The sequence below is a fragment of the Budorcas taxicolor genome, chromosome 5 (genome assembly GCF_023091745.1).
Source record: "Budorcas taxicolor isolate Tak-1 chromosome 5, Takin1.1, whole genome shotgun sequence".
Classification (NCBI taxonomy): domain Eukaryota; kingdom Metazoa; phylum Chordata; class Mammalia; order Artiodactyla; family Bovidae; genus Budorcas; species Budorcas taxicolor.
In genome coordinates, this window is record NC_068914.1 from 150,956,111 (window position 1) to 150,970,637 (window position 14,527).

The following is a 14,527-nucleotide window of genomic DNA, read 5'->3' on the forward strand; positions in this document are numbered from 1 at the left end:
CACACACACACACATGCACTTGGTGCTCACACATAGGAACAGCTCTCTGAGGAATAGCACTGTTATTTCACGTGTCTCCCTGAGTGTTCTGGGAGGTTTGCGCTGTCATTATCCCATCTCACGGGAGGGAAAACTGAGGCTGCCCTGTCAGTAAGTGGTGATGGGGATTGTGACCCAGACGCTCAGCGGCAGGTCTGAGGGACCAGGGCAAGGAGGGAGGGACCGGGCGTGTGTGGTGCTGGGAGGCAGCCCCTGTGCCGTGTCTCCCGCCAGCCTGGCAGCTGCCCGCCGGTACTACTTCGAGGTGCTGCACAAGCAGAACGACCAGGGCACCGACCATGTGGAAGTCGCAGTGAGTGCTCGCTGTCCCCTCGGCACCCACCTGGCCGCCCCTCTGCCTGCTCCCTCAAACCTTGTTCCCAATCAGCCACCTCCAAGCCTTCACATCCACCCTCCCTTCTTCCAGTGGCGGCGGAATGCCCCCGGGGCCAAGTTCAGCATTATCGACTCTGCTTCCCTGTCCCTCTTCACAAGTGAGTGTCCTGCCCAGCCTGGGGACGAGGCCAGGTGGGCCAGCCTGCCGGGCTCTGCCTGCTGGGGGGCCTGGCATGCGGAGGCCAGAACCCCACATGTGAAGGGTGTGGGATGAGGAGCAGAGGCCAAAGGAGCACCATGGTCAGAGGTCCTGAGCCCTCGGGGGTCAGTGACCTGGGAGGACTCTCTGCATGCTCTCGGAGTCCTTGCCCCAGAACAGTGCCCATCCACCCCCACACAGCATTGTCTGCATGATTCCAAGGCACTCCAGAAACTGTGAGGCTCAGTCCAGGTGAAAAAAACTTCTGAGGGCAGCCAAGCCCCTACTTTGCAGGTGAGCCGCCATGGTTCTTGCACAGCCGTGGCCAGGGGAGAGAAAGCGTGCTGACCTGCTTTCTGGCTGCAGCCCGTGGACTCTCCGATCACACTCATCATGGCTTGTGATTTCCTGTCTGGAGGCCCCACGGAGCAGTCTCCACCGGCGGGTATAGCCCGCATGGGCCCAGGTGTAGGAGGAGCGGGCGCAGCAGAGGCCCTAGCAAGAAGGCAAGGCGGGTCTGGAGGAGCCCAGGAGATGGCGGGCAGTGTGTGTGGAGGGCAGGAGGAAGTAAGAAATGGCACGTTTGACTCACAGAAGAGGGTGGTCATGGGGAAGAGATAAGGTGGGTGAGGGGAGGCTGCTAGCGACCAAGCAAGAGGCCACAGGGTCAGAGCAGGAGGAGCAGAAGAAGGGAGAGTTGGAATCAGTGTGAACCAAGAATAAAGAAGCCCGCAGCAAATTCAGGTAGAAAACCTATAAGATGGGCCAGACGTTGCCAGCCTCTAGCATAGAAGGAAAACTCTGTGGGCCAAGGCAATTGAACCCTCAGGCAGAGAGCAAACACCCCCGGAGGCCAGAGGGAGGTGCTGAGCCTCAGGGTGCCCTGCTCACCTGGGCATGGGCTTAGGCCTGCTGGGGAGCCTGAGGCAGACACCCTGCATTCACACTCAGCTTTGCCAACCTGTCTGCTGTGTGATTTCAGGCACAAGACTGCTTCCATTCGCCCGAGTTCTTTGTCTGTAAAGTAGGAATCATGCTGTACTTAAGTCACAGCGGTGATGAAGATTAATGGTTGATATTTGTCAGACACTCGGAACAGTGTCTGGCTTATTACGTAGAAAGTGCTTTTCACATATTTGTTAAGCTGAATATACTTCTAAGGACAGATTTCTAGCAGATGGCAGGAAAGCATTTTGAGCAGGAGGTGGCTTTTTCCAGTTCATGCAGAACTGTGGTGTGTGCCAGCCATGGGACTGGTGGGGGGTTCCAGGGGAGAGAAACAGCTGAAGCCACAGGTTTTGGGGGCATGGCTTTGGGGGGCAGGGATTGGGCACATCCTAGACAGTACCTGATGGCTGTATATTCCCTGATGGCTCCAGCAGGTAAGGAATACACCTGCAATGCAGGGAACACAGGGGACGCAGGTTCAGTCCCTGGGTCGGGAAGATTCCCTGGCAGAGGAAATGGCAACCCACTCCAGTAGTCTGGCCTGGAGAATCCCATAGACCGAGGAGCCTGGAGGGCTATAGTCCAAAGGATTGTAGCGTCAGACACAACTGATCAACTAAACACACACACACACAGACTGTACCAGGCTGTGGGGCGGCTGGTCCTGGAGCCTTGACCTGGCCCCTTCCCAGCCCCTCGAGAAGGCCGGGGCCTGGCTTCTGGGCTGGCTTCTCTGGGAGTCACGGCTGTCCTGCTCTTTCCTCCCTGGGCCCAGATGAGACCCTCCTGAGGATGGACGAGGTGGACCACATCCCGCAGACAGCAGCCAGCCACGTGCGCCCCCCAGACCCCCTTCCCACTGACGAACAACCACCTGCCGACATGCTGCGGCCCGACCCTCGGGACACTCTCTACAGAGGTAAGACCTCGCCACGCACTTGACCTCTGGCCTGGGGATGTACTGCCAGGCCCATGGTGTCAGGGAGGAGACTCGGGAGGCTTCTATCCTACACAGTGTCCCCAAACCAGAGGCTTTTTGCTTTCACGTCTGTGAAATAGAACACATGTACAGAACAGTGCAGAAATACAGACGGACCACTTCACAGTCGTACCGATCATTACAGAGCTAACGTGTCAGGACAAGAAGCAGAGCCAGAATCCAGACAGGCCCCTGCAATTGCAGGTATCAGCTTCTCACCGGACTCTAGCTCTTGTCCAGTGAGAGAAGCGTGTCCCCACTAAGGCATTGGGGCCTTAAACTGTCAGGGGCATTTACATTTTAAAAGTTGACGTAGACTTCCCTGAGGGTCCAGTGGCTAAGACTCCTCGCTCCCAGTGCAGGGGGCCCAGGTTTCATCCCTGGTCGAGGAACTAGATCCCACACGCCACAACTAAATAGTTCACAGGCTGCAGCTAAGACCCAGAGCAGCCAAATAAATACTATAAAATAAAACTTAAAAGATGACGTGTCCCCTTCCCCCCACCCCCATGCCCCTCCATGACAAGTGGAAGGAAATTCAGTTACTGACGCTGTACTCGGGTGAGGCTTTGTGGCCTCTTGGAAGTTTCGAAACCTGTTTTGAGACTGGCCGTGTACAGCGATCCCAGCGCTCTACTGTGCCTTGAGCCGGGGACTGTGTCCAAGCTCCTTGTCTCCAAGGTGCCCTGTGAATGCCACCCCCACCCTTGAGGGGGGGCCAGCTTGGTTTAGCAGCCTCAACCACCGGATGTGGACTCTCTCACGAGCAAAGATAGACACGTGCAGGCTCCAGGCTGCAGCCCGCAGCCCTCAGCCACCTCCTTCCACCTCCAGTGCCTCTGATCCCCAAGGCTCAGCTCCGACACGTCCTGCCTGACTGCCCCTACAAGCCCAGCTACCTGGTGGACGGGCTCCCTCTGCAGCGCTACCAGGGACTCCGGTTTGTAAGTCTCGCCTGGGCGACAGGGGCTGGAATGGGAGGGGCTGGCTGAGGCTGACCCCTTCCTCCCCACGCCACACCCCAGAGGCCCTGGGCCCAGAGAACTGGCACTCCACTGTGCCCAGCCTTCTCACGCTACACCGCTGGTATTCCGCGGGTGCCCATCCTGGGTGGGCAGCCCTGCAGAGCCTGGTGCTGTGCAGTGTGTGGCCTGGCCAAGGCCTCCTACCCTCTACCCAAGGGCAGTGGTATTTGTTAAACTATAGACGAGGTGCTGGGGAGGTGAACTGTGGAGGGGCTCGGCTTTAGAGAATCCAGACCCCGTGTGGAGGCCGAGAGGTGGGGTGATGCTGGGCTCCTGGGCCCAGAGATGATGGCGGGGGAGACTGGAGGCAGGGCAGAGGGCCAGGGGCAGCTGCGGGGCAGGGTTGAGAGGGTTTTGGTGGCCGTGGCCTAGAGCTGTGTTTGAAGGGGGGCAAAAAGCAGTGTAGGGAGTAGCGGGGTTTGGTCCTGGGGTGCTGTCGGCCGGAAAGGCCACAGGAGGAGAGGTGGGTGGTCTCGGCTGCAGCTGGATGAGCTGGGGCAGGAGATGGGAAGTGGGCACCAGGGAGCCCGGCTCGGGGGGCACGTGCCACCCAGGTCCCAGGAGGGGGGTAAAGAGTGGCCGGAATCCAGGTGCTTGGTCCACAGCAGCCCCGTGCCTTCCTCCTCCGCCCACCAGATTCACCTGTCCTTTGTTTACCCTAATGACTACACTCGCCTGAGCCACATGGAGACTCAGAATAAGTGCTTCTACCAGGAAAACGCCTACTACCAAGACAGGTGAGGCACTGAGTCGAGGGAGCCAGGAGAGCTCCCTGGACCAAGGAGGCTATGAGGGCACTCCACCGGGGGCCTTGGCTTTTCCTGGGCGCTTCACACACGCATGCACGTGCACACATATATATGTACACACATGCACACACGCTCATACCCCTCTCCTCTGTACCCCCAGCCAGCTGTGCCCTCAGAGCTCCCCTCCTCCCCACTGCAGGCTCAGCTTTCAAGACTACATCAAGATTGACCAGCCTCAGAAGCAGGGCCCAGAGCAGCCAGGTAGAGTGATGGCTGAGCCTCCGGGCCAGGCTGGAGGGTGACAGTCCAGACTGGGCCAGAACCACCCCCAGGAGCTTAGAATGCAAACCCTGCAGCCCCTTTCCCCAGGCCTAAGAGATGGGGAGCAGCCCTTCGCCCCCTTAACTTCCAAGACACAAGTTGGGATGTTTCGAAAGTGAGGTGGTCCAGAGGAGGAGATTCAGGGCCCTGGCGGACATGCCCTGAAGGCCCGAGGGCCTTGCCTGCCCTGCACTTAGGAAACTGCCCTACAGAAGCACTGTCCTCCCACGGCCTCTCACTTTGCAGGGCTGGGGCCTGACCCCGGCCATCCACTGGGCCCCTGCTAGCACTTTCTATCCCTCCTGTCACCACCCTTGACAACAATGCTTTATACCGATGGAGACACTGGGTTAGTTGAGGCTGAGTAACTCACCCTGGGTCTTGCTGGGGACCTTTGCCCATCTCACCTCCCTGGTCCTCAGCTGTCTTCTGGGTCTTGTTGGGGAGAGGTTGAAAAGCCCATGTGAAGGATGGTTTTAACAGCAGGTTTCGAGGATGGCCTTCTAGAAGAATCCCAGTATGGAGATGCGGCAGAGGATACCCCTGCCCCTGATGGCCAGAATGCCAGGATGCCAGTGGGGAAGACAGGCCCCCCCACAGCTCCTGGGCAGGATGCCCCTGACCGCCGCCTCCAAAACCTGCGGAGACTCCTGGCTCGGGCCCAGGAGGGCCTGGCAGCACCCACTCCCTGGCAGAACTCCACAGCCTCCCTCCCCATGAGGCCCAGCACCGCCACTGCCCAGCCAGCAGACAAGAAGGCGAGGAAGCCCAGCCTCGAGCCCTACCAGGCTCTGCAGCATCCTGACAAGTGGCCCCCGGAACCCCTGGCCGGGCGCTCGCCACCAGCGAAGAGGCCCAGGACCGCTGGTGCCAGTCCTGGGAAGATGCTCGGGCGGTCTCAGTGGCTGAACCAGGTCGAGTCGTACATCGCAGAGCAGAGAAGGGGCGATAGGATGGAGCCTCCAGACCCCAGGGGGGGCTGGCCCGAGGAGCAGGATGTGGTGGTGGCAGTAGGCGGCCAAGAAGGACAAACGGAGGGTGAGGCCGAGGGGGAGGATGAGGGGGAGGACGAGGAGGATGTGAGCGAGGTGTTGGAGTACCTGTCCATGTTCGACCCGGTGGTGAACTGGGAGCAGACCTTCAGCGCCCACGACCTGGACTTGCAAGCGCTACGGACGGACTGGATCGACCTGAGCTGTAACACATCGGGCAACCTGCTGCTTCCGGAGCAGGAGGCGCTCGAGGTCACGCGGGTCTTCCTGAAGAAGCTCAACCAGAGGATCCGGGGGTAAGGTAAAGGGCTCTTGGGCCGGGCGGGAAGGGGCGCCTGGGAGGATGCATGCCTTCAGGTCTTGGTCCCACCATCGGGCAAGGTCTGAAACCCTCAGGGCCTGGCCCTGGGCATGGGCTGAGCTCTGGGAACGTGCTCGTGCAAGGAGCCGGTAAAGAGGTGCAACTAGCAAAACTGGCTCTAAAAAGACACCCTGAGACCCCAGATGTGGGCTGGAAGGGTGGCGGCAGAAGGCCACGACTGAGTGCTTGTTTTTTTTTCATTCATTCGTTTGTTTTCAGCCCACTGATATTTTTCTAATTGAGATAAAAGGAATATATCATTTAATTCACCATTTAGGAGTGTCCAGTTGAGTAGTTTTCAAGTATATTTAGAATGTTGTGCAGCCACCACCCCTATCTGATTCGAGAATGTTTTCCTCACTTTTAAAAGAAATCCGGTTAGCAGTTTACCTCCTTCCTCCCAGACTCTGGCAACCACTGCTCTGCTTGGTCCCTGTAGATTTACCTACGTCAGACATTTCACGTGTGTCTGGCGTCTTCCACTTAGCAGATGCTTCCAAGGCGAGTGCACATTGTAGAGTGTATCAGTGCCTCATTTCTTTGTACAGCTGTGTCATATTCCACTGTCTGGGCAGACTACATGTCTGTTTATTCATCAGTTGATGGACATTTGGTTGTCTCCACCTTTTGCTCTTACGAATGATGCTGCTATGAACATTCATGTACCGGGTGTTTGCGTGACCCTGTTTTCAGTTCTCTTGGGTAAATTCCTTGGGATTGAATGGCTGGGTCATAGAGTAACTCTAGGTTTAACATTTCGAGGAGCTGCCAACTCTTTTGCAAATCATCTGTACCATTTTACATTCTCATCAGCGGTGTATAAAGGCTCCAGTTTCTCCATAATCTCACCAATTCTAATTTTGCTTTTTTTTGAAAATAGCCACGCTAGTGGATGTGGAGTGGTACTGCACGGTGGTTTTGATTTCATTTCCCTTGTGAGTAGTGACGTCGGGCCAACCAGTCAGCGTTTCCAGTCGTCTGTCGTGTCTCTTCTTTTAAAATTATTCTTTTACTAGCCATATGTGTTTTTTAAAGTACATTTATTTTTAGGCTGTGCTGGGTCTTTGTTGCTGTCTAGGTGTGGCGTGCGGACTCAGTCGCTGTGGCACACAGGCTCAAGAGCTGGGGTACATGGGCTTAGTTGCTCTGCGGTGTGTGAGATCTTTCAGGACTAGGGATCGAACTCACATCCCCGGCGTGGGCAGGCGGATTCTTAACCACTGGACCACCAGGGAAGTCCCCGTTGTGTCTTTTGCACTGTTGACTGAACAGAGCTGTGTAGTAATGAGGGTTAGTTTCTGAAGGAATCTCTTCACTATGACTCATGCCTCCACCTTACATGCTGAATACTTAGGGTCTTAGAGCTCGAAGAGACTAGCTCATCCATCTCTATGGATCCTTTTTTAAAGATGATGGCAGTGCTTGCTGGAACGGGTAAGCATCGTGCGAGCATGTTAACCAGCCGCAAAGCTGGGCAAAGCCCGGGGTCTCCTGACGCATGGGGTGGAGTGACAGAAGCCTCCCACCCTTTCTTCCAGGAGGTACCAGCTTCAGCGCATTGTGAATGTAGAGAAGCGGCAGGACCACCTCCGTGGGGGCCGCTACCTCCTGGAGCTCGAGCTCCTGGAGCAAGGCCAGCGCCTGGTGCGGCTCTCGGAGTTCGTGTCCACGCGCGGCTGGCAGGGCACTGATGCAGTGAGCGGGAAGGAGGCCGAGGCCCTGAACCTGCAGGGCCTGGTCTGGAGCCCGCATGACTTCCAGAGGCACGTCCCAGGTGCCCGGGCCCCGGAGCCCAAGCTGTGCTGGCCCCAGGGCTTCTCCTGGAACCACCGCGCCGTGGTCCACTTCATCGTGCCGGGTGAGCCTCCCGCTGCCTAGGTGCCCTCAGCCGACCAGAGGCCTCGTGAGATAGCAAGCACCTGGTCTCTGCTCCCTGACGTGATCTCACAGAACCTGGGGGAACGACCACTGTGGGAAACTGGGGCTCACGGGAGCAAAGTAACTGGTCTCAGGTGACCTGGGCCGTCAGGGCGGGAGCTGAGAAGGACGGCTGACCGGCAGCTCTTCCTGTGGAACCTGCATGCAGGGTTGGGAATAAACAATGGGCCAGGGCTGCTGGCCTGGGGCAGTGAGACAGGGAGGGGCTTGGGGAATGGGCTGGCTGGTTTTCATAACGAGAGAGGGAGAGGGGAGCCAATCACAGGAGTTGAACGGGTTAGAGGGGGTCAGACAGGAAGTGCAGGGTGATCATGGGATGGACAGCTGGTGGGTTGGACTGTCAGGGCCCAGGAGGGTTACTATGAGAGCAGATGACAAGCTCCAGCTCCAGGCTTTCCGTGGGGCCCTGCCTGGGAGGCTGTGCAGGGAGGGGTTGGAGAGGCCCCCGTACCAGGAACTTTCCCGCTGCCCTCCGACCCCCACTGCCCTGCTAACCTTTCTTGTAGCCGCATTGCCCTAAGCAAAGGTCCAATGGGACTCCTGACCACACAGGACCTGGGAGTAAAGAGGCACTCCTTTGCATTACTCCACTTCTTTCTCCCCACCCCGCTGGGCAGTGAAGAACCAGGCACGCTGGGTGCAGCAATTCATCAGAGACATGGAGACCCTGTCCCGGGTCACCAGCGACCCGCACTTCAACATCATCGTCACTGACTATAGCAGCGAAGACATGGACGTCGAGACGGCCCTGAAACAGTCCAAGCTGCGGAGGTGAGGGTGTTCCCGGTGGGGTACAGCCTGAGCAACCTCTTCCTGAAGTCCTATCAGTTCCCTGATTCCCAGTCTAGCTTTTCCCAGAGGATTCACCCACCCAGAGTCCCATCCCAGGAGCCTGCATCACCTCTGTGCTGCCCGCCAGCTTCCTCCTGGGGCCGTCACAGCTGGGTCCTGAGGCTCAACCTCTCTTTTGCTCTCCCCGCAGCTACCAGTACATGAAGCTAAGGGGGAATTTCGAACGCTCAGCTGGACTCCAGGCTGGTGTGGATCTGGTGAAGGTAAGCAGCCTGAGAGGGGCCTGGGAGACGACAAAGGCTGGTGAAGAGACCGTCAGATGGCCAGCTCCTCGGGGAGGAAGGCGCAAGACACATGGTTCTCTGAGCTACTCTGTAGGTCCAGGGCCAGGGTGGGAGCATTTGTCCAGAGTCCCCAGCATCCACGAAGACAGTCAGGGTTCCCTCTCTGATCACGAGAATTGTGCCCCAACGCCCAGGGCCGTGGAAATACGTCCAGCACTTTGTTTCACGCAAGCTTGTTGGTCACTGAAATGGGAGAGAGCCAGAGGATGGTCCTAGAGTGTCCTGGGCTCCTCACCCTGGTCTAGGTGGACTGCTGATGCCCCCATCTGTCCCCAGGACCCGCACAGCATCATCTTCCTCTGTGACCTCCACATCCACTTCCCAGCTGGCATCATCGACACCATCCGGAAGCACTGCGTGGAGGGCAAGATGGCTTTCGCCCCCATGGTCATGAGGCTGCACTGCGGGGCCACCCCCCAGTGGCCCGAGGGTGAGCCTTCCCTGGGCTCGGGAGGGTAGGAAAGACCTCTATGCCTTGGTGCTTAACCCAGAGCTGGAGACAGTCCGGTCTACCGAGGCAGCACCCCTTCTCCATCCCTTCCTCTTCCCCGTCTCCGCTCACCTGGCAGCCCTGCTCACCTGGGCAGACCACGAAGTGGCCCAGGGCTGAGCTGACGGGAGCGGCAGCAGCGGCAGCAGCAAGGCTGAACACTTTCTGTGTTTTCCCCTTCATTTGTTCATCAGACATTTACCAAGCACTTACTATGTGCCAGACTGTGTGCCCGCTCAGGATGCAGAGATGAGAGGTTTCCTGCATGGAGAGGGAGCCAGGCATGGCTGCACCCTCGGGGGCTGCTGTTGGCAGAGCCTCCTGGGAGCCTGTCACCAGCCCTTGGTCCCTCCTTGGGGGACTGCTGCCTTCTCTGGACCCGGAAACTTAGCTCAGAGGGCTTTCCCCACAAACAGGAAAAGGGCTCATTCAGATGAGAGTCTTCCGCCTCCCAGAAAAGGCTCTAGGGGTGCAACCCTGGAGCCCCCTCCTGGCCTGGGTTCAGTTCTCCTGGGGCTTGTCTGTCTGCAGGCTACTGGGAGGTGAACGGATTCGGGCTGCTAGGCATCTACAAGTCAGACCTGGACAGGATCGGAGGCATGAACACCAAGGAGTTCCGAGACCGCTGGGGTGGAGAGGACTGGGAGCTGCTGGACAGGTGACTGGAGAGGGGCCTGGGGAGGAGCCTGGGGCAGGGGCGGGGCTAGAGGCCCCCAGGTCCAGCCCCCTTGGCCCCACTGGCTTGGATTCCTTTCTTCACTGATACTGAGCTATTGGAGGGGATCCTGCCTCTGCCTGTGTGGCAGGGTGGGCATGGAGGGTGCTTGGCAGACGGTTAGGGAAGGGCACAGACTCTGAGCTGCAAGGGTGTGAATGGTAATGTTGTCCACCGGGCACCCCCTTGCCCACTTGGGAGAACACAGCTGGGGAGGAGGCTGGAGTTTGGGGGCTTGAAGAGAGTCAACACAGGTCAGCATAAGAGCCAGTGTGGACCGTTGGAAGCATCAAGTATCCAGGAGGCTCTGGGTCCCTGGAGCCCCGGGAGAAGGGAGTGCTGGGGAGGAGGACAGGCTGGCAGGACGCAGGGAGAGGGCGTTTGAGAGCGTGTGTGTGGGTGGTGAGCAACCAGGAGGCTTAGTCTGAGATTCCGCCTCAAAATTCCTCAGGAAATTCGCCACCAAGGGGAGGAGGGGGAAAGTGGATGACACCTTGAGATTTGAGCTTTAGGGGTGAGGGTGAAGGAGAGAGAGGAGGAGAATCCAAGAGAGAAAGGATGTAATTGCTGAAGCAGCGCCCAGAGGAGGTAGATGGGGCAAGGTCAGGGGCCCTAGGGGTAGGGGACCCTGGCGAGGAAGAGACACTCTTCTCCCTGAAAGACCGGACACCTCTCCACCGCCTAGTCACTGGGCACCTCACTGGGCAGGCGATGAACATCCTCCACTGCCTTCTTAGTGGACATCCTCCACTCCCCAGACTCTGGGAGGGATGTGTGGTCATCTCCGTTTTCCAGATTAGAAAACTAAGCCTCAAGGAGAAGTTAACGACTTGCCCCTAATCTCTCAGCTGTAACTGTCTTGAAAACCCGATCTGAAAACTTGAAAATCGGATCTGTTTGATTTTTCCCTAGAGGGCAGGCAGGCAGGCAGGAAGGAAGGTGACAATACTAAGAGGATTTAAGGTGCAAACGAGGGCCGGTGAGGGAGCTTGTGTTAAATAACACAGCTCCCATAAAGCTCCACAGCCAGACCCCAAAGCAGAGAGAAGCCTGGTGTTACCTCCACCCCTGGGGGAAAGCAGACCTCCACAGTTCTGCCTCCTCTGAGGCCCAGGGAGTAAGAAACTGCTCCAAATTCCAGTTATTGCCACCTGCTGGGAGCACAGGCCTCCCAGCAGGCTATGAGTGTGGGAAGGGTAAGGGGGTAGGAGCTGGGACAAGGTCTGCTTCCAGACTCCCACTCCCTCCATCAGACAGGGCGGAGGGACCCCTGCCGGCCGACCTCCAGGTGTGCTGAGCACTTGCGCCCTTCACTGATCTCACTGCATCCACCACTGTATCCATTTATCCTTTCCAGGGAGAGAGGCTCTGAGACATGGCCCAGGCCGTTTGGCTCTCTGCCCCACCCCTGCCCCATGGGAAGCAGCCAGGGCCTGGTGGGGCCGTGGCAGGCGGGCTGGCCCTCTCCCCACTGCCCTCGGTGCTTCTGTGGCTCATCCCGCCGTCCTCCCACCCAGGATCCTCCAAGCCGGCCTGGAAGTGGAGCGTCTCTCCCTCCGAAACTTCTTCCATCACTTCCATTCCAAGCGGGGCATGTGGAACCGCCGCCAGATGAAGATGCCGTAACCCCAGCGTGTGGGGGGGGCGCCTGCTGGACCGATGGCTTCCGGCACCTGGACTGCTATGGCCCGGCCAGTGCCCGCTCGCTGCCAGAGCGGGAAGGGAGGGCAGCAGAGGCCATGGTGGGCCTAAGCAGCCTCTGAGTCGGTACCCCCTGCCCCGGCAGCCATCCTCCGCTTCTGGGTCTCCGGGGCCAGGAGACGAGACAGAGATGGCAAAGTTCTCAGGAAGGGCAGTGGGACCAGGTCGAGGGGGTGAGCCCAGCCTGGCCACACCACACTGACCGGGAGGTGCCTTCCAGTGCCCACTCAGGGCTCCTAGCGGGTAGCGACCATGGACTGGAAGCTCTTCTATTGGACGGATTTTATTGGGGTTTTACTCTTTTTTTAACAGAAAACCAAAACCACACATGTCCAGACCCAGCATAGACTGTGAGGGGGGCGGAGTTGTGCATTTATAGGAAGGGCACTCCCTCCCTGCATACCTCAGACCCATGGGTGCGTCCCTGGGCCCTGGACCAGACAACTGGGGAGCTGGCCCCACGTGGAGCTGTTCGCAGCTGCCCTGCATGTCCTTGCCTCCGAGACACACACACCTTCCAGGTAGCTGACCGACAGCTGGCCGTGGATCAGGGCATTAACCTCACCCTCCAGCCGCACTGACTCCAGACTGACTGGAAGCACAGAGTGGACCAACTCCTCCCAGTGCCTCAGGGGGTTGGGGGCCAGGGAACCAATGAGCCGGGCCTTGGGGACCACATGAAGCAGAGCCGGGGCGGGGGTGGGGGGGTGGGGGGAGGATGAGGGGAGGGGTGAGGTCCAGGGGGAGGGATGAGAAGGGAAGCGGGAAGCCTGAGTCCTCGAAGCCCAGCCCCCTCCTGCCGCCCTGTAGGGAGGAAGAGGAGAAAGACCCTCTGAACTGGGGAATGGAAGGGAGGCCCGGTGGGGAAGGTCTGGGGAGGTGAGGCGAGGATGTCGTTGCGTCCACAGAGCGTCCACAGAGCGGGAGCAGGACTGAAAAGTGAAGCTGTTTCAGGGAGCACAGCCCTCGGCCTCTGGGGCCTGGGGCACCCTTTCTGTCACCTAGATCGCATCGCACACTTCTCTTGCACTAATGATCCCAGGCGCCTCTAGACTGGGGATGTTTCTACTGCTGCTGCCTTCTGCGCTGCTCTAACTCACCACTGGTGCCCTGGACGCGGCCTCGCAAACCCCAGCGTCTGTGAGGAAGGGCCCAGAGCAGGCCAGGAGGGGCCCGGGAGGCCAGTCCGCTGGGCCCAGACTCGGTGTCGTGATGGAGTCCAGGTCTCGGTGTGTGGAACTGCAGGGTCTGCCTGGTGGGCCCCGCGGTCACCCAGAGCATGAATTTGGCCTGCAGGAGAATGGAGCCCCGCAAGAACCTTCTGGAGGTTGATGAGAACCCCTGCCTCCCGCCTAAAAAATGGGGAAGGACATAATAGATTGTGGCTTGTGGATGCTCGGTCTGCCCTCAGGCTATGGCCTTTTATGGTCCTGGCTCACACGCCGTGCTTTCCGGGAAGGACTGTAGGGAGTAGATGAGAACTGCGGCTGCCTGGGCGGCCAGGTTTCTTCCTGGGGCTACTTTTATCACTGGGCGTTGCCCAGCAAGGCCTGAGTCCACCCAGATGGTCCTCCTGCTTCACTCCTCCTGAGGACAGGTGTCTGCCCAGCCTCCCCTCCCCGGCCTGCTACCCCCTCTGACCCAGCCAGTGCCTTGCATTCTGTGTTTGTTACCTCCACACCATCTGCCTTAATGGAGGGGGCCTGGCATGGCCCCTACCCGGTAGGGAAATGTGTAGGGTGCGGGGAGGGAAAGTGTTAAATACAGCATCTTCTCAGAAAACAAAATGCCCTTGTGTTTTCCTATTGCCCATCAAGGTGGGAGAGGGCTGGGCAGAGGGCCCAGGCTCACGTGGCCATCTCTAAGCTCTGAGGCCTCCAGTGGACATGTCAAGGACTCTCCATATCACCCTTCATCACCTGTATGTCTGTGTGTCGGCGGTGGGGGGAGGCGGGCGCGCAGCCTTCCCTGCGGTGTGGTTTACTCAGGAGGGGGACCACGAGATTACTGTCTGAGGAACATTTCTGTGCAATAGATTCATGCAGGTTGGAACTTTCAGTTGAGAAAGGCTGGTGGACACAGGAAGGTTGGGTGAGGAGCTGAGGTGTGGCTTATTCTAAGATAGCGGACAATCAAAAAGCATCTCTGTTTGAGCTGGGCATGCCCTGTTGATGCGTTACAGTACAAAGGTACCATCCTGGTCATATCTGATGTAGGCAGAGACTGAAATTAGTTTGTATTCCTTAAGCACATGCCCAAGAGAGGGTGCTGCTGTGAAAGCTGGGGTGGCCAATTTGTTGTTAGTCGCTCAGTCCAACTCTTTGCGACCCCATGGATTGTAGCCTGCCAGGCTCCTCTGTCGATGGGATTCTCCAGGTAAGAGTACTGGAGTGGGTTGCCATGCCCTTCTCCAGGGGATCTTCCTGACCCAGGGATAGAACCCTGGTCCCCTGCATTGCAGGCAGATTCTTTACTGTCTGAGCCACCAGGGAAGCCCAGAGGCAGCCAATTGGAGGTTCTCAAAAAGCATCCAGAGGAGACTGGTTTGCTGCTAATGCAGCAGATGGTAATTACCCTAGGCACTCGGGCAGGGAAACC

General features: G+C 58.3%; 1 protein-coding gene across 1 annotated transcript in view; it reads left to right on the forward strand.

Moving 5' to 3' along the window:
• The window catches only part of B4GALNT3 (beta-1,4-N-acetyl-galactosaminyltransferase 3), a 96,066-nt gene extending 84,212 nt beyond the window's left edge, over nucleotides 1-11,854 (forward strand). Inside the window, exons 8-20 of the mRNA XM_052640891.1 lie at nucleotides 274-352; nucleotides 467-533; nucleotides 2,298-2,441; nucleotides 3,336-3,445; nucleotides 4,163-4,263; nucleotides 4,475-4,536; nucleotides 5,083-5,884; nucleotides 7,488-7,807; nucleotides 8,505-8,658; nucleotides 8,870-8,942; nucleotides 9,300-9,453; nucleotides 10,045-10,171; nucleotides 11,746-11,854. Of these exons, the coding sequence (XP_052496851.1) occupies nucleotides 274-352; nucleotides 467-533; nucleotides 2,298-2,441; nucleotides 3,336-3,445; nucleotides 4,163-4,263; nucleotides 4,475-4,536; nucleotides 5,083-5,884; nucleotides 7,488-7,807; nucleotides 8,505-8,658; nucleotides 8,870-8,942; nucleotides 9,300-9,453; nucleotides 10,045-10,171; nucleotides 11,746-11,854 (2,302 nt within the window). The remainder of the gene's footprint in view (nucleotides 1-273; nucleotides 353-466; nucleotides 534-2,297; nucleotides 2,442-3,335; nucleotides 3,446-4,162; nucleotides 4,264-4,474; nucleotides 4,537-5,082; nucleotides 5,885-7,487; nucleotides 7,808-8,504; nucleotides 8,659-8,869; nucleotides 8,943-9,299; nucleotides 9,454-10,044; nucleotides 10,172-11,745) is intronic.
• The last annotated feature ends 2,673 nt before the right edge of the window (nucleotides 11,855-14,527 follow it).